General features: G+C 57.4%; 1 protein-coding gene across 1 annotated transcript in view; it reads right to left on the reverse strand.

The window, feature by feature from the left end:
• The window catches only part of LOC308645718 (obscurin-like), a gene marked incomplete at its 5' end in the record, with an annotated part of 148,106 nt that overhangs the window by 11,951 nt on the left and 112,313 nt on the right, over nt 1–23,842 (reverse strand). Inside the window, 18 exon segments of the mRNA XM_081288083.1 lie at nt 86–216; nt 543–642; nt 1,794–1,988; nt 3,848–4,986; nt 7,384–7,426; nt 13,537–13,648; nt 14,423–14,552; nt 14,830–14,932; nt 15,196–15,363; nt 19,657–19,770; nt 20,233–20,410; nt 20,598–20,756; nt 20,892–21,056; nt 21,147–21,263; nt 21,650–21,806; nt 22,664–22,837; nt 23,224–23,303; nt 23,454–23,654. Coding sequence (XP_081144209.1) covers nt 86–216; nt 543–642; nt 1,794–1,988; nt 3,848–4,986; nt 7,384–7,426; nt 13,537–13,648; nt 14,423–14,552; nt 14,830–14,932; nt 15,196–15,363; nt 19,657–19,770; nt 20,233–20,410; nt 20,598–20,756; nt 20,892–21,056; nt 21,147–21,263; nt 21,650–21,806; nt 22,664–22,837; nt 23,224–23,303; nt 23,454–23,654 — 3,466 coding nt within the window.

Here is a 23,842-nt window from a genome sequence, read left to right on the forward strand (position 1 = left end):
GCCCCTCCACCCTCCAAGCAACTGCCCCCAGCCCAGGCACTGCAGGGCCACCCTCACAGCACGCCCTGACCCCTGACCCCCATACTTGAACTTGTAGCACTGGTGTCGATGGGCTGGTACACATAGGTCCTTCGTGTGGTCTCTGTGATTACATGGCTGTGGACATCCCAGAGCATCTGCCCGGCACCTGCCCCTGGCCAGGCAGCACCCTCCACCCTGGAATCACAGAGCTAGGTGAGCTTCTGCTGGCTAGAGGTGACAAGATGGGGTCCTAGGCTTTCCCCACATGCGGGGGGATGAGGTGTGAAGATGGAAGACCCTGGTCCTTGCTGTGGGGGCTTCCTGCACCTCCTGCCCTAAGGTTGGCCTTCTTCCCTGCCTACTGGCTTGGCCTGGGGCAGTCAAGGAGTGCACAGGAGGCCACAGGACCACCCCATTACCTCTGCGTACCACACGGCCAGAGTGGATGGACCTGCCCACCCATGAGCTGTCCTTGGCAGGACTGCCCCCATCTCATGACTCAGTTAACTGGGGGAGGTTACCGGATGGGGACGGTCCATCCTTGGGCCCCAGAACCAGTCACCGTCTCCTGCTCCAGGACTTCCCGGATGAGAGGCTGTGGCACCTCTGGGGTCTCAGCTGCTGGGAGATGAGGAGCCTCGTGAGACAGAGCTGGGCTGGGGCTCAAGGGACCCTCCTCGGCCCTGCACTGCCCAACTGTCCCCCACATCACCAGGCCAGGGTGTGTGTATGCTCAGCAAGACCACTGCTTGCAGGGACCTGGGGGCCATGGGTGAGACTGTCCCCAAAGCCCAGGTTCAGCCCATGGCTCAGCATGTGCATGCTGGCTGGGGTCCATTCTGCAGGCACCTGCCCCACCAGGGACACCCACTTCAGTGTCCCTGCCCAGCAGCTAGGCTGCCATCCAGGGAACATCCTGACAGCATAGGTCGGTGACCCAGGAAAGTGGCTATATCCCACGCCATGGGTGCCATAGGCTCTGGCAGCTTCCTACGGGCCGGAGAGACCGCAGGTGACGTCACCCAGCACTACAAGTTGTATTGTGGCCATAGCACACAGACAAGGCCCACTCTATCAGTGGCCAGGGACAAAACAGAGGATAGCCTAGCAGACTGGCTAGAAAAGTAGGGCATAGGGTGACCAGGTGGCCACTTAGAGCAGGCGGTGGTGCCCTTGGGGAGGTTCTCCAGGGCCCTGAGGCTGGCTGCAGGTGAACTGAGGCATTTCAGGCTGGAGCCAGCACAGGGGTGGGCAGGGAGGGGCAATGTGCTGGGCCTCCAAGGACAGGGCTGGATGGAGGCTGAACTTAGGGGAACCCCTCCATCTTCAGGCAGGACACAGGGAATGAGTGGAGGGAAAGGGAGCCCAGGATAGGAAGGGGCTCGGCTTGCTCCCCAAAGCAGCAGCAGGGAAAGTGAACACCAGTGCCAAGGCAGGCCAAGCAACACCAGGGGTTTGCTCCATCACCGCGTTCCTGGACACCAGAACTCTGTGGCCACTCTGATCCAGCAGCCTCCCACAGAGATGCCATCCCTAGCCTTTGCCTTTCCATCCCCTGTGGGCACCAATCTGTCACAGCTGGTGGTGGTGATGGTGACAGACAAGACGAAGCTGCCTTACTCTTGGTCCAAGAGGGACACTGGGCCAGACCTGCACCTAACTGACACCATGCTGAGAACGCCATGTGCAAATTCAGAACCCGAGGACATTCCTTGGCCAGGACAGGGTCAGCACAGGATGTGTCCTTGCAGCCAGTTCTTGGCAGGGCTTACCAGGTGTGCCCGAGGCTTCTGGGGCCTGGGGGCCAGCCTCCTGAAATGCCAGTGGTTCCCTGGGGACAGGGGTGGGGCTGGCAAAGTCCCCTGCAGAAGGGCCTGGAGCCTCAGGGCCCAGCAGTCTCTGCAGCACAGATGGGACTTCCTGGTCGGCTCCAAGGGAGGGCGGGGCAGAGCCCTCCTGGGTAACACCTATGAAGAGGTGGGTCAGCAGCAGATGGTAATGCCCAGGGTCTGGTGTGGCCTGACCCCAGGTAGGGGCCTCCAGAGACCAGTCCCTGTCAGAGACAGTCCAGTGGGCTGACCCCCAGCTGTCCCCTCCCACCTGCTTCACTCACCCACCCGCTCAGGAGGCTGTGAGGAATGGAGGCTTGGCACAGAGAGAGAAGCCACAGAACCCACACTGGGGACAGCTACTTCCTCCCCTGGAGCTCAGGCCTGTCCTCACCCAGGTGCCCCATGGAGAACTCCTCCTCCTCCTGGGCCAGGGGACCGGGAACCCACCCTTCACCCTTCATGTGCCCCAAATCCCAGCACACACTTCATCCCAAGGCTGGCTGTCCTGCAAGGCTGACTCTGAACCCCAGCTCTAAACCTGGGGGCAACCTGATACCATGTCAAGGTCCAAGGGATCATGGGGCTGGTGTCCAGGTGGCCAGAGCCATTGGCCCCCCTCCTGGGGACAGACCCACTGCCCTATCCTTACCCAACTCCATCTGCATAGTAACCGTCCACCCTCCACTTACAGCTAGTCCAGGCCATGCTACCCTTCCCTGGCCCCTTCCACCTATCCCTGAAGGACTCCCCAGGTCCCTGCCAGGCATGGCCCCTGCCCTTCCCACCTGCAAACTGTCTGCAGCCTGAGGATGCTGACCACTCCCATCCCCAGAAGGTCCCTTCCCAGAGCCTTCCCCAGCCCTCCTGAGCCCCTGCCCAGGAGGGGCACCCAAAATGGAAAGGCAGCTCCAGGATGCCCTCTGTGGGGTCAGGGAACCCACCCTCCCCTTCCCCATCCAAGAGGTCAGTGGATCCCTCCCAGTTGGAGCTCAGCACAGAGTGGTTCCCACCCCTCTGACAGATGCTAGGTTGTCCTGGGTCACCTCAGCTGGGGACAAAGGGGTAAACCTCTAGATGCCGAGAACTTGGGACCACCATATCACACGCCCACACCACATCTGTCCTGACACTAGCCTCAGCTGCCAGGTAGAGGAAAGCCTACACTGCTCCTGGTGGGCCAGAGGGACAATTATGGGTGATTCTGGTCATATCATGTGTCCACAGGACCAGCCCCACAGCCCCTGCCTGGGAACAAGACAGGCCCATGTGCTGCCACAGCCCGTCTGGGCACACAGGAGCCAATACAGGGCACCCATGTGGCTCCCAGCTTGACCTTGGAGTGAAGGAACAAGGGCAGTTGGTCTAGGCCCAACCAGGGCTATGGGTGGAGGGGATCCCGGGGTACTGAGTGCGAGAGCGAGAGGAGCAGAGAGGAGGCGCAGACTGGTTTATTGCTCTATCAGCCAGAATACAGGTGCACTTCCCAACACAGACCCTGTGTCCACCCTGCAGAGCCGCTGGTGGCCACTAGGCCCTGGGTGTGGCTTTGGGGGTCTGGGTCCCATCCCTAGCCTGGGGACAGGTAAGGCTGTGCCCAGTGGGAGCAGGACACAGGCCCAAGTCCACATCTGTGTCCAGAGCCTGGAGGCTCCTGCAGGCCAGAAGAGACAACCCAGAGCTTGGTCTCTGAGCTGCCCCTGGCCAGGGCTCTCTTGAAGGACTTCAGTGCATCCAGCATTGTAGGCACTGTGGTCCTCTTTGTTGAGGACCAAAGTCCAGTGAGGTAGGAAGGGCCCAGGACAGAGGGCATGGCAGGCTGAACCCTGAGCTCAGAAGAGCAGCGCGTTGAGCACAGGTGACTGAGGTGAGCTGGGATTCCTGAGCAGGTGCTGCTGCCCAGCAGGATGCAGGCCCCATGCTGCAAGGACGGCACAGTAAGAGTGCCCTGGCCTCCCTGTCTTGCCAGGGTATGTGGCCTCAGCCCTGGGAGGGGCCAGGGGCCTCATCTCCATCTGGGCAAATATGCAGAGTGACAGTCTCTCCCACAGTCCCCAAGCTGACCATCTGGGTGGAAACCTCCATCTTGAAGCTGCTCTGCCTGCCGTCTGTAGAGTGCTGGACCCGGGTGCAGGAGGAGGTCCAAGGAGCACTGCCCACAGGCCCAGCTCGGGCCCCTCGCACGTGGAAGGACAGGTCCTCAGGGCTGTGGACCTGGGATCCCGTCCTGAAGAAGCCAGGTGGACCCACATGTCTGGGTGGGCGCCCCACGTTGAGCAGGATGGGCTGCCCCATGGTGGGCTCACTGATCTCTCTCTGGAGCACGGAGACCTCACAGGGCATGTTGTCGGAGGTGCTGCTTGCTGGGCCACGGCAGCCAAAGGTCTCCCCTGCCTGGAGCACGTAATCTTCCAGGTCAGCCAGGGTCAGCACACGACCATTGTGTGTGAGGATCTTGGGGTCACGGCTGCAAAGGCCATCCGTGTCCGGGGGCTCCTCCACCACGAAAGGGCTCTCCCCATCACCCTCTCCTCCTGCCCACTCCGTGCTGCTGTCCCTGAGGGAAGCCCCAGTCTCCTCTGGCTCAGGGCTGACTGCTCCAGAAGCAGCCCAGTCCACACTGCCCCCAGCATCCACATGGAAGACGAGGGACTCCCCAATGCTGACCACAGCTGGACCCTGGGCATGGGGCTCCTGGTCCAGCTGCTTGTTGTTGGAGTTGTTGGCGTTGGGGTCCCCACCTGGCGTCCCACCAGGCAGTGTGAAGAGCAGTGCCCCCATGCCTCTGGGCACCTCCCTGGTGGGAGACACAGCCCGAGGACCTGACTTCTTCACTCGGACTTCAACAGTCTCCTCAACCTCCACCCACTTGGGCTGGGGCCCTGTGCCCCCTGGCAGGGCTCCGGAGGGGGCCTCAGCCTCCGTCACGTACAGTGTGGGCACAGTGGGCTTCCGGCCTGGCTCTGTCTCAGGCCTGTGAGGTTGCCTGGACTCCGGCAGGAACAGTAGGTCAGGGGCCAACAGAACTGGCCTCTGTGGGCTGGTGGAGCGGCGGGAAGGCGAGCAGGAGGGGGACTTGCTGGGGGACCGTCGTGGGCCACGGGGACTCTTCACCACGGTGGTGATGGTCTCCTCTCTGGTAGGGGAGAGGGCCCAAGAAGAGATGGGCACAGAGATCTGCAGCCTCACCCAGCTCCAAGCCATTAGCACATGCCAGAGACCAAGTTAAGGTACAAACAGGTGAGGAGGGTGAGTGTGCAAACTCCTACACATGCTCTTCAGCCCCACCTGCAGAGCCCCTGGCAGGAAGCCAAGGAAACCAAGCACAGTGTTTCACATGGCTAAGCTCAAGTTCTGCTCTGCTCAAGACATGTGGAGGCACCTAGAAGGCCCATGCTACATCACCCAAGCTGAAGCCTCTGGACACCAGGACTGCACTGTCTCCCCGTCCCCCTCTTCAGCAGGCTTTCTGCTCTGTACCTCAGGCAGGGTGCCCAGCCTGCTACCAGGAAGTGCCCGCATGCCGTGAAGTCCTTGGCAAGTGACAGGCTGCTGGCCTGTGGCCTGTGCTCCTGGCCTCTGGATCTAAGGCCAGTGAGGCCCCATCAGGCCAAGGGGAAGACTGGCTGAACACTGAGCTCCACATGGCCATGTACCCCACCTGGCTGGCATCTCCCAAGGTGGGAGGGGCAGAGCTCAAGGCCAACAGCTCAGGAGTGCATGCTGGGAGGGCCAGCGACTCTGCAGCCCTGGCCTGTCTCAGCAAGGGCCCTCAGTGGTTCTTATCCCCTTTACAGGCATGGACAGGGGGAAAGGCTCAAAAATGCCCAGATCCAAGGGTCAGCAATGCACTGGTTAGCCCAGGTCCTCCTCTGCAGCCAGTGATCCTGGCTCTAGCAGGAGCTGAGGTAAAGTGGGCCATGAGCAGGGAGCAGGCTCCAGCTGAGGGAGGCAAGTCCACGGGGCTCAGCTGAGGATCTACCCATGGTCAGGACTTGGTGCTTTGACCAAGGCACTGCCTATCTCTCTCTCTCAGCACTTATTTTTATTTCTTGCTCTAACTTCGGGGCTCCAGGAAGAGTTGCTCCCAGGGACGGGCCCAGAGACACATGGGCACCCTCAAGGTGCACAGCAGTGATGAACCCTACATTCCCTATCTCTTGTCCAGGAGGAAGGGAATCTCCTACTCCACTGACTGGTGGGGAGGTTGAGGCTCCTGGTGGCCTATTGAGGGCCAAAGCTGAGGGGGCACAGCCTTCTCTGCAGGATGAAGGTGGGTACTTCCCAGAATGTTTCTGATCCCCAGTCCCCCTCAGGTCGCCTCTGAAGCTTCCCAAATGGGATCTGGCTCCATCTCTACAATGCTCCTCCTGTGGAGGGAAGGGAGCAATAACCTGTCTGAGGCCCTAGAACACCTGCTTGTACCCAGGATGGCACTCTACCACCCAACTGTTCCCATCTGTTGGGTGGCACAGTAGGAGAAGCCTACTTCTGGGGAGAAGGGAGGTCAGGGAAGAGTTAACCCAGGGCCTCATCAATTCTGATGACAGAATTCTTCTGTAGCACAGCTACCTTCAGGCCTTTCTGGTGGCTGCTCAGCCCCTGGGGAATGGAGGTTTCTATCCTGGAGCATTCCAGCCTGTAACTTATAAAATCCTCAGCCAGTCCTGCCTACAGATCCCCACACCTCCACCTGCATACCTCCTCTGCAAGTCTCCAGGACTGTCCAGGTCATAAGCAAGCCTACCTTCTGTGAGTTCACCCAGCTCTGATCCCCCAAGTCAGCTCACCAACATGCCCAGATTTTCTACAGCATGAAGGTACTGAAGGACAAAGAGCCCACGGGCATGGCTCTGGGGAAATGGGCTCTCAGCTGACTTCTGGGAGCCACCCTAAGCCTCCTCACTTCCCTGAACCTTGGTTAGGCTTGGGTTTGGAGACTGCTAAAATTCCTTCATTTAAAAAAATTTTTAGTTGTAAATGGATCTTTTTATTTTATTTATATATTTATGTGCAGTGCTGTAGATCAAACCCAGGGCCTCACACATGCCAGGCAAGTGCTCTACCACTGAGCCACAATTCTAGCCCCTAAAATTCATTTCTTAAGCTGCACTAGACACTTCAAGTACTCAACAGACACACGTGGCTAGTGGCTGCCACACTGGGCAGTGTAGAGAGAATACTCTCACCACTGCAGCAAGTTCTGTTGGATGATACCGTCCCAGACCTGGGGTACCAAGGGATAAGAGTCTGTCTCTAGTCTTCTGAGGGAAGTGGCTCAGTTCTAGCCCCACCCTAGTGGTGCGACTCTGGTGAGCCATTGTGTTGTGTGCAGAGCAAGAGAGCCATGACGTGTGGAGGGACCTGAGGCCACAGCTGTGTGAGAAATCTGCAAGGCACTGGTGGCCAGAAGTGAGCCAGGCTGTTAGTGCAGCCACTGCAAGTGGCCAGGACACACAGCAAGGTCCAGGAAGGTTAGTGGCATGCAGGGCACTGCAGTCCGAGGACGGGTTAGGAACACGCCTGCACTTACATGATGACGGTTTTCTTGGGGACTTTAGTCGCCTGCTCAGTGACTACAAAGAAAACAGTCAGAATAGCAAGGGTTACAGAGAAGCCAGTGCCTGGGGCTGACTCCCTGATGGCACTGCAGTGCAGCCATCTGCTGGGCTTAGGAGCACTGGCCATGTGTCCCTGAGCAGCCTGTCTCAGCTAGGAGGTCCAGTTTCCTCAGCTACAGACGGGTGAAAGCGTCTGCCCTGAGGGGCTGGGGTGTGACAGCAGGCACCCCAAGGATGGCCCACTCTCCCTCCTGAGCGCCACAGGAGCTGTGGGGAGGAGAACGAGCTGGCATCTCTTGCCTACTCAAAAGGGCCCAGGCTTTTCCTCATGCTGACATAAGCCTGTGAATTCCTCAAACATGTAGCCCAACATAGCCCTGAGGCCTACGGAAAGGGAAGAGTAGCCTGTGGCCATGCAGTGGGCCACCAGCCACAATGGGGCCAGGATGGTTGATGCCTTTGCCACAAAATGAGTTCAAGTCCAAAAGGTGTCTCCAGGGGAGAGGGATACAAGAGTCCTGAATGTGGACATCTGAACCCCATGCATGTGGTGAGTGTCTCCAGGGGAGGGGGCACCAGAGTGCTGCACGTGGCACATCTGAGCCCCATGCATGTGGTGGGTGCCTGAGGTCTGAGTGTGAAGGGCAGCTGTCCCAACTGCGTGGCCTTTCCTGGTTTTCCCAGCTGTTGCCCTTACCAAAGCCAGCCCATGGGGCCTATGTTTCCATCTTGCTGCTGGGGACTGGAGTTCCAGAGAGGATGAAACTCATCTGGAACCAGGCAGCACCTACTCCCAACCACCTTGAGGCCTCTTCCCTTGACCTCTGGGCAGGCCTGGGCTTGACTACTGCAGGCCATCTCCAGGCTCAGCAGCCCTCTCACTGCTCAGTGGGAAGGTGGAGGAGGTGGCCAGCAAAGCCAAGTGGCCTGTACTGGGACATGGTCCCACATCTCCTGGACAAGGGGACTTTCTGCTTCACTGCACTGCAACACTGAGACAGGCTTTCCCTAGGCAACTTATGGCATTTCAAGCTTGTCTCAGATGATGAGCACAAGAATTAGACACTGTCTGTGTGTGTGTGCATTGGAGGTCACACTGGCTACATTTGTGTGCCTGCACATGGATGTACCTTGCATACAAATGTGCACACAGGTGTACTTGTCTGCACACATATGCATGCTCAGACACGCTGCACACACATTCACACACACAAGTGTGTATACATGTATGTGCACATCCGCACATGTACATGTGTTTGCTCAGGCATGTGTGTTTATATGTGTGCATTGCTTGCATAGGCTGTGTTCAGGAGTGTGTGTGCGTTTATATGTGTGCATTGTTTGCACAGGCTGTGCTCAGGCTTGTGTGTGTTTATATGTGTGCATTGCTTGCACAGGCTGTGCTCAGGCAAGTGTGTTTATATGTGTGCATTGTTTGCACAGGCTGTGCTCAGGCGTGTGTGCATACTTATGCGTGCATTGCTTGCACAGGCTGTGCTCAGGCAGTGTGTGCTTATATGTGTGCATTGCTTGCACAGGCTGTGCTCAGGCAATGTGTGTGTGTGCTTATATGTGTGCACTGCTTGCACAGGCTGTGCTCAGGCAGTGTGTGTGTGTTTATATGTGTATATTGCTTGCATAAGCTGTGCTCAGGAGTGTGTGTTTATATGTGTGCATTATTTACACAGGCTGTGCTCAGGCATGTGTGTGTTTATATGTGTGCATTGCTTGCACAGGCTGTGCTCACGTGTGGGTATGCATTTATAAGTGTGCATTGCTTGCACAGGCTGTGCTGAGGCATGTGTGTCTATATGTGTGCACTGCTTGCACAGGCTGTGCTCAGGCAGTGTGTGCTTATATATGTGCATTGCTTGCACAGGCTGTGCTCAGGCTTGTGTGTGTTTATATGTGTGCATTGCTTGCACAGGCTGTGCTCACGTGTGGGTATGCATTTATAAGTGTGCATTGCTTGCACAGGCTGTGCTGAGGCATGTGTGCATTTATAAGTGTGCATTGCTTGCACAGGCTTGCTGAGGCATGTGTGCGTTTATATGTGTGCATTGCTTGCACAGGCTGTGTTCAGGTGTGTGCATGCGTTTATATGTGGGCACTGCTTGCACAGGCTGTGCTCAGGCTTGTGTGCGTTTATATGTGTGCATTGCTTGCACAGGCTGTGCTCAGGCAGTGTGTGCTTATATATGTGCATTGCTTGCACAGGCTGTGCTCAGGTTTGTGTGTGTTTATATGTGTGCATTGCTTGTACAGGCTGTGCTCACGTGTGGGTATGCATTTATAAGTGTGCATTGCTTGCACAGGCTGTGCTGTGGCATGTGTGCATTTATAAGTGTGCATTGCTTGCACAGGCTGTGCTGAGGCATGTGTGCGTTTATATGTGTGCATTGCTTGCACAGGCTGTGCTCAGGCTTGTGTGTGTTTATATGTGTGCATTGCTTGCACAGGCTGTGCTCAGGCAGTGTGTGCTTATATATGTGCATTGCTTGCACAGGCTGTGCTCAGGCTTGTGTGTGTTTATATGTGTGCATTACCTGCACCGGCTGGGCTCAGGCATGTGTGTGTTTATATGTGTGCATTATTTGCACAGGCTATGCTCAGGCAAGTGTGTTTATATATGTGCATTGCCTGCACCGGCTGGGCTCAGGCATGTGTGTGTTTATATGTGTGCATTATTTGCACCGGCTGGGCTCACGTGTGTGTATGCATTTATAAGTGTGCATTGCTTGCACAGGCTGTGCTGAGGCATGTGTGCGTTTATACGTGTGCATTGTTTGCACAGGCTGTGCTCAGGCTTGTGTGTGTTTATATGTGTGCATTGCTTGCACAGGCTGTGCTCAGGCAAGTGTGTTTATATGTGTGCATTGCTTGCACAGGCTATGCTCAGGCAGTGTGTGTGTGTTTATATGTGTGCATTGTTTGCACAGGCATGTGTGCTTATATGTGTGCATTGCTTGCACAGGCTGTGCTCAGGTGTGTGTGTGTTTATATGTGTACATTGCTTGCACAGGCTGTGCTCAGGAGTGTGTGTTTATATGTGTGCATTATTTGCACAGGCTGTGCTCATGCATGTGTGTGTGTTTATATGCGTATATTCTTTGCACAGGCTGTGCTCAGGCATGTGTGCATTTATATGTGTGCATTGCTTGCACAGGCTGTGCTCAGGCAGTGTGTGCGTGTGTGTTTATATGTGTGCATTGCTTGCACAGGCTGTGCTCAGGCATGTGTGTGTTTATATGTGTGCATTGCTTGCACAGGCTGTGCTCAGGCTTGTGTGTGTTTATATGTGTTCATTGTTTGCACAGGCTGTGCTCAGGCATATGTGTCTATATGTGTGCACTGCTTGCACAGGCTGTCCTCAGGCGTGTGTGTGTTAATATGTGTTCATTGTTTGCACAGGCGTGTGTGCTTATATGTGTGCATTGCTTGCACAGGCTGTTCTCAGGTGTGTGCGTGTTTATGTGTGTGCACTGCTTACATAGGATGTGCTCAGGTGTGTGTGTATTTATATGTGTGCTTTGCTTGCACAGGCTGTGCTCAGGCATGTGTGTGCTTATATGTGTGCATTGCTTGCACAGGCTGTGCTGAGGCATGTGTGCTTATATGTGTGCATTGCTTGCACAGGCTGTGCTGAGGCATGTGTGCGTTTATATGTGTGAATTGTTTGCACAGGCTTTTCTACAGGGAAGTGGCTGATGGCAGGAATAGGAATCCAGTCAGGAAGCTGTATGTATTTAGACTAAGTTGGGCACAAAGAGGGACAACCTGTGTGCCATCTGCAGGGAAGCTCCTGTGCACAGAAGGACAGGAAAGCCCAGGGCCTCCACCTGGGTCCTCCCTGGCAGGGACCCGGCTTACTGCTCCATCTTGCTGCTCCAGGACACCTTGAGTTGCTAAGCTGGCACTTTATTCATGGTCCCCAACTGCCCCAGACCAGCTGTGGACCCCAGTGAGTCTGCCGTTACAGGAGGGCTGCAGCCGTGCAAAGCAGCATCCTGGCCTGGTGCAGACACTCAAGCCAGGTCAGTGCCACCGACAGGAGACAGCCAGGGCCCCTCTGGCTGCGGAGCCACTGGTTAAGACAAAGCAGCAGGACAGGATTAGGAAGCAGGAGGCACAGGGCTCTGATTACATGGCCTTCAAGAACCAGCACTCATTGATGTGCCTGGCCCCAGTGGGCTCTGGAGGCCTGCTCTTCACGCTGACACCCGCCTTCTTCCAGAAAGGGACCCATCGTGACCAACAAGAGAACAGCTGCAGAGGACACTTCTGCCCCAGTGAGAAGGGCACGTCCCCAACCATGAGACACGCAATGCAGAGGAAGCGGACGAGCCAGTGGCGGCAAAAGCATATATGCATGGTGCTGCTGTCCCCGGGTTGTGGGACAGTACATGTCAGGGGTCCCCAGGAACACAGGTCCAATATGGCAGATGAGGGTCACAAGCCCTCACACAGGGACTTGCCCTTGGAGAAAGAGTCCATGAGGGCCATGGGGGCTTCGAAGTTCCTAGGGTTGGGATCTAGGGCGTTGGCTGGCCTGGTCTTCTGAAGGTCCAGAGGGACAGAGACCCTGTGTGTTGGTCCCTGGGATGAACAGACTGCAGTGGGAACACTCCACAGGAGCCTGTGCTCAGGAATTGGATGACACATTTTCCAACCACCCTCGTGTGGAAGCTGTGGCTCCACCAACATGGGTCCAGCCTCTGCTCCATGGCTGTAGGGACACGGACTCCTCACCTGCCAAGGCAGCCCTTCCAGGGGAGCAACTCCACCTGGGAGCCAAGACATATAACAGTGGCCCTCCTCCCATCCTGGTGGCCTGGGCACTGGCTCACCTAGATGGGGCCTTGTAGGAGTGACTTGTTGTGACCCTGGGAGTGACCTAGGCCAGGGCAGGGACACTAAACCACAAATGCTCTGGCCTCTCCAAGGCCAATTCAGCCTGGTGGGAAAGGGCAGACCAATATCTGACTCTCCACTCATCAGTTTAGCCCTCAGTGGAGACGCCCTTCCCCAGATGTCCTACTATCCTGCCCTCTGCCCTCAGTGTAGATGCCCTTCCCCAGACGTTCTGCTGTCCTGCCTCTGCCCTCAGTTTAGACACCCCTTCCCCAGACATCCTATTGTCCTGCCTTCTGCCCACAGTGTAGACACCCCATCCTTAGACATCCTACTGTCCTGCCCTCTGCCCTCAGTGTAGACGCCCTTCCCCAGACGTCCTACTGTCCTGCCCTTTGCCCTCAGTGTATATGCCCCTTCCCCAGACGTCCTACTGTCCTGCCTCTGCCCTCAGTGTAGACGCCCCTTCCCCAGACTTCCTACTGTCCTGCCTCTACCCTCGGTGGAGATGCCTTCCCCAGACGTCTTACTGTACTGCCTCTACCCAGACGCCCTTCCCCAGACATCCTACTGTCCTGTCCTCTGCCCTCAGTGTATATGTCCCTTCCCCAGACGTCCTACTGTCCTGCCTCTGCCCTCAGTGTAGATGCCCTTCCCCCGACGTCCTACTGTCCTGCCCTCTTCCCTCAGTGGAGATGCCCCTTCCCCAGATATCCTACTGTCCTGCCTCTGCCCTCAGTGGAGATGCCCCTTCCCCAGACGTCCTACTGTCCTGTCCTCTGCCCTCAGTGTAGACGCCCTTCCCCAGACGTCCTACTGTCCTGCCTCTGCCCTCAGGGGGAAACCCCCTTCTCTAGAAGTGCAGCCCATCCCAGCTGCTGCCTGCAGGAGGCCTGTGTGACCACTGCCAGGCAGGCTGCCCTGGGTCAGAGGTGACTCCGTGGGTTGTCCTGCAGGCCAGGGGCAGGGCTCACACTTCCCCACCACAGAGCAGCCTCTCCAGCACTCATTCCGGGTTCCTGGCCACCTCCGCCTGCCCCACAGGTGCTGAGACCACGTGGCCTGCAGCCTCTGGGCTCCTCCCCGCAGCCTCCTCTTCTAGCCAGGTCATCCGCCCAAAATGCCTGCCCAGCCACCCCTGCAGGAAGTGCACCCGCTCTGAGACATGGTGGGTCTGCTGCCCCCCAGTCCTGGCTGGCTGTGCAGCTGTGACACAAGGCTCAAGCCTGAGGACCCACCTAGGCAGCATGGGCAACAGGCTCGGTGGCACCTACCTTCTATGGCAGCCACAGTCTGCTCCCTGTGGCGCTGCTCCCGGGCCGGCAGCACAGGGCTCTGCATGTACAGCTCCCCACCACCACGAGTGGAGCCAAGCCGGTTCACCAGCTGCAGGATGGACAGAAACCACTCAGGACCCCTATCCTCAAGGGACCTAGCTGTCTCTCGTCCACTTTGGTGGTCTTTAGTTTGAGGTCCCCACTGAGACTGTGTCCCCCAAAGGGGACAGGGCTCCCAGCCAGGGCCTCACCCAGGCATCTTGCGCTGTGCAGATGGCTGCTGGCCGTGTGTGGCTCTGAGCCCCTGAAGTGCAGAGCTGGCTGGGTCTCCCTGCCTCCTGGAACTTGCATGTGGGGCCCACATGCAGGAGGCTGGCCTCTAGACAAGAGCCAGAGACTGGAGCCTGGGGCTCTCGGGGGCCCTGTAGCGGGCACACACCTGCTCAATGTCACTGTGTGCCAGGACAGGCCCTGAAGACCAGAGGCTCAGACTGGGCCTTGCCTTCAGGAGCCCCAGCCTTGGGCCTCTGGACAATGAACAGGGACAGGGCAGCTCTTCCCTCTGTAGGGTCCCACCTATGTGACACCAGGAAAAGGTGGAAACTAACACTACTTTTTACATAAATGGATGAAAGTTGAGGTCAGTACTGGGTTCCCTAGAAAGGCAAAAACCAAAGGGCTTCTTTGAGAGGGTGAGAACAATGGCAGGTGGCAGGGCTCAGCCTCGTGTGGAAGAGGAGCAAGGCCAGACATGGTGTGGTGGGTTGGGGATGATGGGGGACAGTGGCCTGGTGTCTCCGGGCCTGTGCCAAGGGCCCAGGCCCTTCCCTTGTCAAGCCCTAGTGGACAGCTGGCCATGAGGCCCCTTGCCCACCCGTCTTACCTCGCATTCATAGTGTCCCAGGTCATCCTTGCCAGCTGCTCTGACCACAAGCACCAGCAGGCCGCTGCAGGGCTCACTCAGCATCTGGTACTTGTTGCCCGCAGTCAGCAGGGCCCCATCTTTGTACCACCTAGAACCCGTCCCAAGAGTCCATGAGGCAGGGTGTGACATTCCCTGTGCTGCAGACCCGCTGCCCTGGCCCAGATTCTACAGTCCTTGGTGAACCCACCCTGTGGATGCCCACATCCAGTTTGGCCATGCTATCTTGTGGCAGAAGCCCCATGCCCAGTGGGTCTCAGCCCCACAATGCCCTCTCTTCAGTGATCAGACAGTCACTGTGCCCAGCCCCGTTTTGCAGACAAGAGCCTGAAGCCCCTCCCCTGCTGCCCCACCATGTGCTGGCCCACCTGATCTGAGGGTGCGGGGCGCCTTCAATGGTGCAGGTGAGCTGGGCATCCTCTCCCTCCACAAAGGGCGAGGCCCGGACCTTGTTCACAAACCGTGGGGGGACTGCAGGGTGGAGAGAGACAGGGAGCCACTCTGATGGAGCTGGGGGTGTCTGAGCCCCCACATTCCTTCCTGAGCCCTAAGTGAGCCCATGACCACATAGGGCTTCCACCCCCACATGCCTGCCTGCCTGCCCTTCCCTCCCACCCACACCCAGTCCCTCATCACAGCGAGCAGAGGGATGGAGGGCCCTTCCACCCATCCACCAGAGCCACGTGGTGGGCTTGGTCAGGGTGTCTCCCTGCCCCACGGGCCTCCAGGCTCACCTTGCACCAGGATCTTTCCCAGGGTGCTGGCACTGCCAGCGGCGCTGGCTGCAAAGCACATGTACTGGCCAGAGTCGACCCCAGTCAGGTTGTCCAAGATGAGGGTGCAGGAGCCGTCTGGGTCTTCGATGAGGATGTGGTGAGGGTCCACTTCCACTGGCTTCCCATCTAGAAAGGAGGAGTGAGGGCTGTCGTCGAGCAGGGACCTTATAAGCCTGCCCCGGTGGATAAGAGGCTGGGGCTGGCCTGCACCTCTCTGGGTCTGTCTCTGTTTCTCTCTCTTTGTCTCTGGTGTGGCCCAGACCTCTGTCTCTGTGTCTCTATGTCCACCTTGGACATTAGCTAGAGGCAGGGCCAGGTGGAAAGACCTGAACCTGACAGAAGACATCCACATGGACAGCTAAGTCCGTGGTAGCCCCACCACCCCAGTGTGACTCCCTGTGGACCTCCCATGTGCTGATCATGCCCAGCTCCCTGGCTATGGGCCCATTCTCACTCAATCCCACCAAGCCTACAGCTACATAATCCACTGCCTAACACCCCTTCCCTCCCACCCACACCTGGTCCCTCATCACAACATGCAGAGGGATGGAGGGCCCTTCTACCCATCCAATCTGCAGGGGGCTTCGAGAAGGAACTCAGATTTCCATGGCTCTGCTGGACACAGGCACCAGGACACCCAGTTGTGGACAGGGACCTCTGGGTGCCATGGCGATAATGTCTGCATCTGAACTCTGGCCTGAAACTGCGTGTGACTCTGAGTTCACACATGGTGGACCCTTAGCACCAGCCTTCTGCTCAGGGGGAGCCAGGCATCCTGCTGGTCTTCCTGAGGCCACTAGTGCCATGTGCCCTTGTTGACCCAGGGGCTGCTGCAAGTGGCATGGCCATTTGGTTTGACAGTTAACCAGCTAAGCTGGGACAGCTCCACGCAAAGACCTGGCAGTAGAGCGTGGACGCCACACCCCAACTTCCCAGCCTTTGCGTGGCTGGCAGAGGAAGTGCCAGGCCTTGCTGTAACACAGAGGCAGCCAAGGTAATGAGAAGATGAATCACAACTTGATGGCCTTGTATGACCAGCAGAAATGGCCAAAGGGAGCTGGCCGCTAGAGTGATCACCACCAGCTCTATCCACTTGCTGCCCCCATGGCCCCAGGTGGTAGGCACAGACATAGGTCGTGCAAGCCCAGCAGCTCCAGATGGGGTAGCTCCGAATGGGGTGCCCTGGGAGCGCTCCCCTCCTGAGAGGTGGGGTCCGGCAGAAGTGAAATCAGTCACTGAGGGCACTGACTTGGGAAGGGATGGGTGCTGGTCTCCAGAGGTCAGCAAGCTGCTATAAAAGCCAGCCTGGTCCTGAGCCCCTCTCTTCCTGTCACTGCAACTGCTCCAATTGGACTCCCTGAGGAACAAGAGATAAGGGCTGCCCAGCCGCATTCATCAAAAGGAAGAGAGCTTCGTGAATGAGTGGATGTCCCCCAAGGGCAGGGTGGGCTCCTCTCTCCACTCCACTCCCTGATGCAAGGCAGCTGACTCCATGAGAATCTGGATCCAAGGGTCTCCACTCATGGGCTTGGGTTCGCATGGTCTAGCTAAACTGAAGCCCACTGACATGGCAGCTCGCTAGTCTCATCACCCAGGAAAGGGAAGCTGGACTCATTCATTGTTTTGGGGGCTGGCCAGAGCTCTGGGCACTCCTGGGCCCTCTCTGCCTGGCCGCCCTTCCTCGCTAGCTTCCTGGGGTCCCTCCCATCTCTCTGGCTTGCCGCCCCTTCACTTATGTTCCTCACCTCTCTGACTCTGTGAATCCCAGATCCCAAGCCTTGAAGCCTGAACCTCATCTCTTCACACTCATTCCACATTCAAACTGACCACAGTCTGTCTCTCTCTCTCTCTCTCTCTCTCTCTCTCTCTCTCTCTCTCTCTCTCTCTCATCAGGGATTGAACCCAAGGGCCTGAATCACATCCCCAGCCCTTTCTACATTTTATTTAGAGACAGGGTCTTACTAAGTTGCTTAGGGCCTTGCTAGGTTTCTGAGGCTGCTTTAAACTTGCATCCTCCTGTCTCAGTCTCCTGAGCTGCTGGAATTGTTTTGAGGGCTGTGCACTAGACCTGACCCATAGTTTCAGACACACTGTATGCCAAGGACCTGCCTGCCATCTCTCACCTCCAGCCAGACATCTCTCCTAAGCTCTAGATTTATTCTCAAGCTATCCCCTCCATAACCACCTGGAGCCCAATGGGCACCTGGATTCTTCAAAACCTCACAAATCTGGGTTTCTTTCCTCCCTGCCCAGCTCAGAATGTACCAGCCTGCCTCCCTGTGGGTCTGCCCCACCTCTGTGAATAGGACCAGTGGCCTCTGCTGTCCACAACCCCTGTGCTGCTCCCTGGATGCCATCTCTCTTCCACACACCCCATGCAACCCATCAGCAAATCTGGCTGGCTCTGCCTTCAAAATGCATCCAGGATGCAACCATGGCGACCACCAACATGATGCTATGTCCCTAAGCAGGCCCTTGGCACTACAGCCAAGGTGACAGATGACAGATCTGAACCATGCCCCCTGCTGCTCACAAGACCATGGGGTTTCCATGTAGTCAATGCTCCATGCTGCCCAAAGGAATCATGTTGATCCCTGGCACCAGCAAGGTGCCTCGGGACCCGAGAACAGTCTGCCAGGGAAGAGCCTCGGATTTTCTGGAACCCTGGGCCACAACAGATGGGCTAGCCTAGGGGTTTGTGGCTCAGGGCCAGACTGGACACTCTATTTTACAATGGCATTCATGGAAGAGGCTCTGGCCCATGCTAGCCTCTACACCAACTAGGAGATTCCTGGTGGGTGACCCGGGCCACGCTGGCATCTATGCCAATGAGGAGATTCTTAGTAGGTGACCTGGGCCATACCAGCATCTATGCCAACAATGAGATTCCTGGGGGGATTCTCAGGCCATTCTGTGTCTATGCCATTGAGGAGATTCCTAGTAGGTGACCCAGGCCATGCCAGTGTCTATGCCAACTATGAGATTCCTAGTAGGTGACCCAGGCCATGCTGTGTCTACACCAATGAACAGATTCCTGGAGGATGCTCCAGGCCACGAAGGCTTCTATGCCAATGATGAGATTCCTGGTGGGTGACCCGGGCCATGCTGCTGTCTACACCAATGACGAGATTCCTGGTGGGTGACCAGGGCAATGCTGGCATCTCTACCAATAATGAGATTCCTGATGGATGCTCTAGGCCAAGCCAGCATCTACGCCAACAAGATTCCTAGTAGGTGACCCAGGCCATGCTGGCATCTATGCCAATGACAAAATTCCTGTGGGTGACCTGGGCCATACTGGTGTCTACACCTTTGACGAGATTCCCAGTGGATGACTAGGGCCACGCTGGTGTCTATGGCAATAACGAGATTCCTGGGCCACACTGGCATCTACACCAATGAGGAGATTCCTGATGGATGACCCAGGCCACACTGGCGTCTACACTAACAATGAGCTTCCTAGTGGAGCTCCATGTTGTCTTCTATGCTAACTTGAGATTCATAGTGGGCTTCAGGCCATTAATCTTGACTTCAGGAGGACTAGAGCCTGAGGTCAGCCACATGAGCGGTCAGCCATGCAGGTCTGACAGAGTTCCAGTGACAAATGCTGACGTCAAGTCTCATTAAGCCTCCTGGTTGGCATAGGTCTATTTGTGTTCTCAGGTGTCACTGGGAGGAGAAGGTGCTCTTCCTCACTGCACTGGGAGCGGGAGGCTGGCAGCTCACAAGTGGTGACACTGAACCCTCCCGAAGTGCTCTTCTTTTTTCTCAGGGGCTGCAGTCTTGTCTTTATGCTAACCCTGAGCATAATAGCTCTGAACTCCAAGACCTTCTGGTGAATCACTGAACCTGAAGGCAACCTTGGGGACCAGTGGACTGGATGTCAGAAGTGAGAGTGGTCTCGGGACCCCAAGCCTATGGTGGTGCAGGAAGTGAGGATGGTCTCGGGACCCCAATCCTGTGGCAGTGTCAAGTGAGACAGGCCTGGGAGACACCTGACCTCCCTTGACCTTGGCAGCTCCCATCCCTGAGCCATGTAAGGCCTGTGCTCCGTGACCCTGAAGGTGCAGTGTGATCAGCACCCTTCCTGGCCCATTAAGCTCACAGGCCTCTCCTGCACCCAGGTGCCTGCCTGTGGCCCCTCTGTGGTCCTGGTGCTCTCTCGGCTGCCCTCAGGCATGTCTGTCTCAGCCCTGTGCTGACTCCTCACCCTGCTCATTCCCCAGGGTGGCCATGGCACCACCTGACTTACCTGTTCACTGTCCATCCCCAGGATGTTTGCCCTTGAACAGGCCTGGACTGTCTCTTGTTCCCCATGCCCAGCCCACTGACCAGACCCAATGCTGTCCTCAGCCCCCGTGCAGCCCACCCCCGGTGGGGATTCCTGTGAAGGGTCAGTCTGTAGGCCCTGGCAGGTACCTTTGTACCAGCTGACAGTAGGCTTGGGTATGCCGGTCACGCGGCAAGCCAGCTTTACCGTTTCCCCCAGCTCAGCCGTGCAGTCAGCCAGTTCCTCTTCAAATTCCGGAGGACCTGAGGACACATGTGGGGGTCTGAGGACTCTGAGGGTGGGATGTCAGGCCTATGTCCCCTGGGTGCACGCTGGCAAATTGCCCCCAACAACAGCACTGGCCCCACATCCAAGGGCCTGGTTACTGACTAAGCTGGGTGTGGCTGCACGAGGCAGGGACAGACCCAGGTGCAAGACCATCACACCCAAACATGACCTGATCAGATACCCCAAGTCTGGAGCTATGCCGTGTCCCCACTACATCCCTTTGTGTCCCCCATTTGGGTCAGGGTCAGCTCAACTCCTGCTCTGGGGCTCCCTGGGAGGCCAAAGCCACCGGTCCCTCAGCTAGATCTGAACAAAGGGAGAACCAAGCCACCAGTGCAAAAAGCAACCCATGCCCACGTGCCTGGCCTGGGTGCAGCCCTCTGGGCATCTAAGTGATGTTCAGGTCCCCACCCCAGCACAGCACCAGGGACACTCACGCCACACAGGCAGGGCCAGGCGCTGCTGGATGCCGCTGATCTCCTTCACCCAGGAGTGCTTGATGATGACTGTGCGCACCTGCAGCAGGTACTTGCGCACAGAGTCCTCCCGCTCATGCCACACCTCGAAGGCACGGTCGTCCCCTTCCACCTGGTCGTTCAGGTCGATGCTGCTTAGCTGTTGAGGGGTGCAACATTAGTGGGAGGACAGAGCTAAGCATCCCCAGATAGACAGGGTCCAGTAGGGCCATGCCCAGGTCACCCCAGAACAATGGCAAGTTCTGCTCCACTAGCCACCCTGGAGCCCAGGAACAGGGAAACCTCCACTGGCCTGCATGACACCCCCAGCCCCTGGCACCACAGACCTTCATCATATTCCGGAACACATAGCTGAAGGTGTCGGTGCGCGAGTCTCGTCGGGGCTTGCAGATCACCAGGTGGTTCCGAAACAGGAAGACATGGCGATTGTGGCCCTTCCAAGGCATGCGGGCCCCTGGTGCGCCCTCCCACACAATGAAGTGGCCCTGGGGTGTGAGTAGATGTGGTTGGACTGTGGTTGCCTGGCCCCATCCCTGGGTGCAGACCCCAGGGTCATCTATGAGCCCAGCACCCACAAAAGCCACACCCCACCACATGGCAGCAGACGTAAGTCCCCCCACCTGGCGGATGGGCTCCCCCAGGGCCTCCAGGTTGCCGGGGTAGTTCTCCATGAGGGACACATGCAGCTTGTTCTCAGCACGCTGGGGCAGCGCTGACACGACTGCGTAGGCCTGCTCCAGAAGGGCGCAGTTCTGCCGGTTCCGGGCCTTGTTGCGGATCAGCTCCTGAGGCAGACCAAGGGTCAGGACCCAGACGGCTTCAGCCCCAAGGTCTGGCCTGGATATTCAAGGCTGGGGCAGGACAGGGCTTCCCACCTTGAGCAGAGCCTGGTACTTCTGCACCCGCTCCACCGGCTGCTCCAGGTAGTGCTGCAGTGGGGGTGGGGGTGGCTGCGAGGGGTCCCCAGCGGACAGCATCTCCTCAGCGCATTTCTGTAGGCACCACAGGGCGGGTTTCGGGCAAGAAAGCACAGCCCCAGTTAGGGCATCCTGACAGTAGAGGACATCTCAGGGGCACTCTCACACCTGGCCCTGAACCTGGACAATGGCTGTGTTACCATCTAGCTGGAGGCATGCACAGAACTTGGGCAGTGAAGTGGCCAGCCCAGGAGCACAGAGCTACAAGGCTCAAGGGGCCCTGGGGACTGTGGGGGAAAAGATTAGGGAATATGAACTAAGGCCATGAGCACAGACAAGGGCTAAGCCTCAGGGGACTTTCAGGTTAGTGAGTTTTCTGGTGGGAGTCAAGGCCAGCACTAGGCCTGGGAGCAGCCAGGGAGGGGCCCGGTGGCCAACGCCATGGAGCCAGGCACGGGCACCTTGTAGAACTCCTGGATGGGCGTGCTGACAACCATGGACTCTGCCTGCACACGGCCCACCAGGAACTCCAGGTACTTCTCAAAGGCTTCCTGGTTCTTGATGAAGCACATGGCCACATCGTCATCTGTGTCACAGCGCTGCAGGTCCTGCAAGAAGCTGCCACAGAGAGGGACAGGGTCAGGGACAGGGTCAGGCACAGCTCACAGCCCAGTCCTGGGCCCTCTCCTTGAGAGGCTATGGTTCTTGCCCAGGAGTGGGTTCTGGGCCTGTGAGATTGAGTATACTAAGCTGGGTGTGCAGACACGTGGGCACGTACAGAAGTGCATGGGTATGTACACTTGCCCACGAGTGTGCAGATGTGTAGTATGTGAGCATGTATATGTGGGTACATGCATATACATGTGCACGTGTGTGGGTGCATGTGTGCATGCATGTGACTGTGCATGTATACACAAGTGTGCAGATGTGACCATGCATGTGTGGCATGTGTGTACAATATGTGTGCATGTGTTTGCCTGAATGTGTCTGTGGATGTGCACATGGCACACACATGCACTCAAATGCTTGTGTGAGTGTGCAAGAGTGCACGTGCATGGAGATCAGCATGCATGTGAGTGCACATATCTATGTGTATCCAGCATGTATGCACATTTTTGTACAGGATTCACATATGTATGTTTGCACACATGTACACTATGTGCACACACATATCAAGCACATGTGCATGCACATTTGAGGCTGGGTGCGTGAGCATATGTGGTGTGCACATGGGACTTCCCATGTGCCCGTGTACATTCATGTGCATGCACATGGGCCTGTGTGAGTGCTCATGGGTGGCAGGTATTCTGCAGCCTTCAACCCATATGGCGAGCGTCTGTCACTGGGGCATCACACAAGTGGGATGTGCTCATGGGTAAATAGAGTTCCTACCCCAGCTGCTGAGTGTCACCCTCCACGAGGCCTGACCCACAGCTGTGCGTGCACCTCACGTGCATGTGTGTGGCCTTGCCTACCTGCTGTGGAAGCGACTGATGTCCTGCACATTGCGAAAAATGACTGCCTTCTGGCTGGCCACGGCTGCTGGTGCTCGGGGAGCACGGTCCAGTTGCTGTATGTAGTGGCTTTGGAGGAACTGAAGCTCACCCACGAAGGTCTGCTCTGAGCTCAGCAGCTCCTGGATGACAGAGCTGGCGGAAGAGTGGCATCAGGGGGTGCCCAGCAGCTGCCCTGCTCCCACTGTCCCTAGTCTCCACATGGAGACTAGGGACACATGGAGAGCTTGCTCCCTTGCACTGCAGTTAAACGGGGTTCCTGTGATCAGGAGCCTGTCACCCAGCTTCAGAAAGTGGGTAGGTGGTGGAGCAAGGGCACCACCTCTTCCCCAGGAAGCCCTCCCGCATGAGGCTCTGGGAGGGCACAGCTGCAGAAACCAGGGGCAGGACCGTGACCTAAGGAGGCTCACACAGCTTCAGCAAGCACAGGTCCCCCGTGAAGAAGCAGGGCAGAACGCCAGCTGGCCCTTGAGGCCCAGCAGCCAGCTGTGGCTCCACCCTCAACCCTCCCCAACACATACCTCAGCCTGGTCTTGTACTCATCCTCGGACACGGCCTCGGGGAATTCGGGGGCCTCACTGGGCCCCCACTCAGGAGACAGCTGTTGAGAAACAGGAGTTTGTCCCAGGGCACCAGTTTGTTCCACCTCCTCTGTGGCCACCGGGCTCCTGTCCCTTACTTCCAGGGTTCTCTGGCGAAGGGCCAGGATCCCAGGGCCTTGGCACCCTCCCCCAGCTCCTGACTACCATACCTTGAGCCTCTTGTCCAGGTAGGCTGGTGACACCCAGCCTTGCCTGGAGGGGCTGGACTTGGTGGGCTTGGTGCGCACAAGCCAGCGCAGCGGGTGGGCTGAGTCCAAGACCTCCACATACTGGCCTTCCCGCAGTGTGATGGCATCCTGCTCGGCCCCCAGGGGTAGGTAGTCGGCCGTGGCCACGTAGATATCAAAGATCTGATAAAGAGAAATGGGCCTAAGTCCTGGGGCCAGAGGGGTGAGGCCTGCCAAGACCCCCCATGGCCCCCCACCTCTGAGGAGGGAGAGGTTCTCCCAACCCCCTAAAACCCCCAAGAGCACAGAGGGGAGGGTGCTGAGTCTAGGGGCCGAGGAGGTACCCAGTCCAGGGCCACAGGGCAGGAGCC

This window comes from Spermophilus citellus (assembly GCF_964194105.1).
Source record: "Spermophilus citellus genome assembly, chromosome: 1".
In the NCBI taxonomy this organism is placed as follows: Eukaryota; Metazoa; Chordata; class Mammalia; order Rodentia; family Sciuridae; genus Spermophilus; species Spermophilus citellus.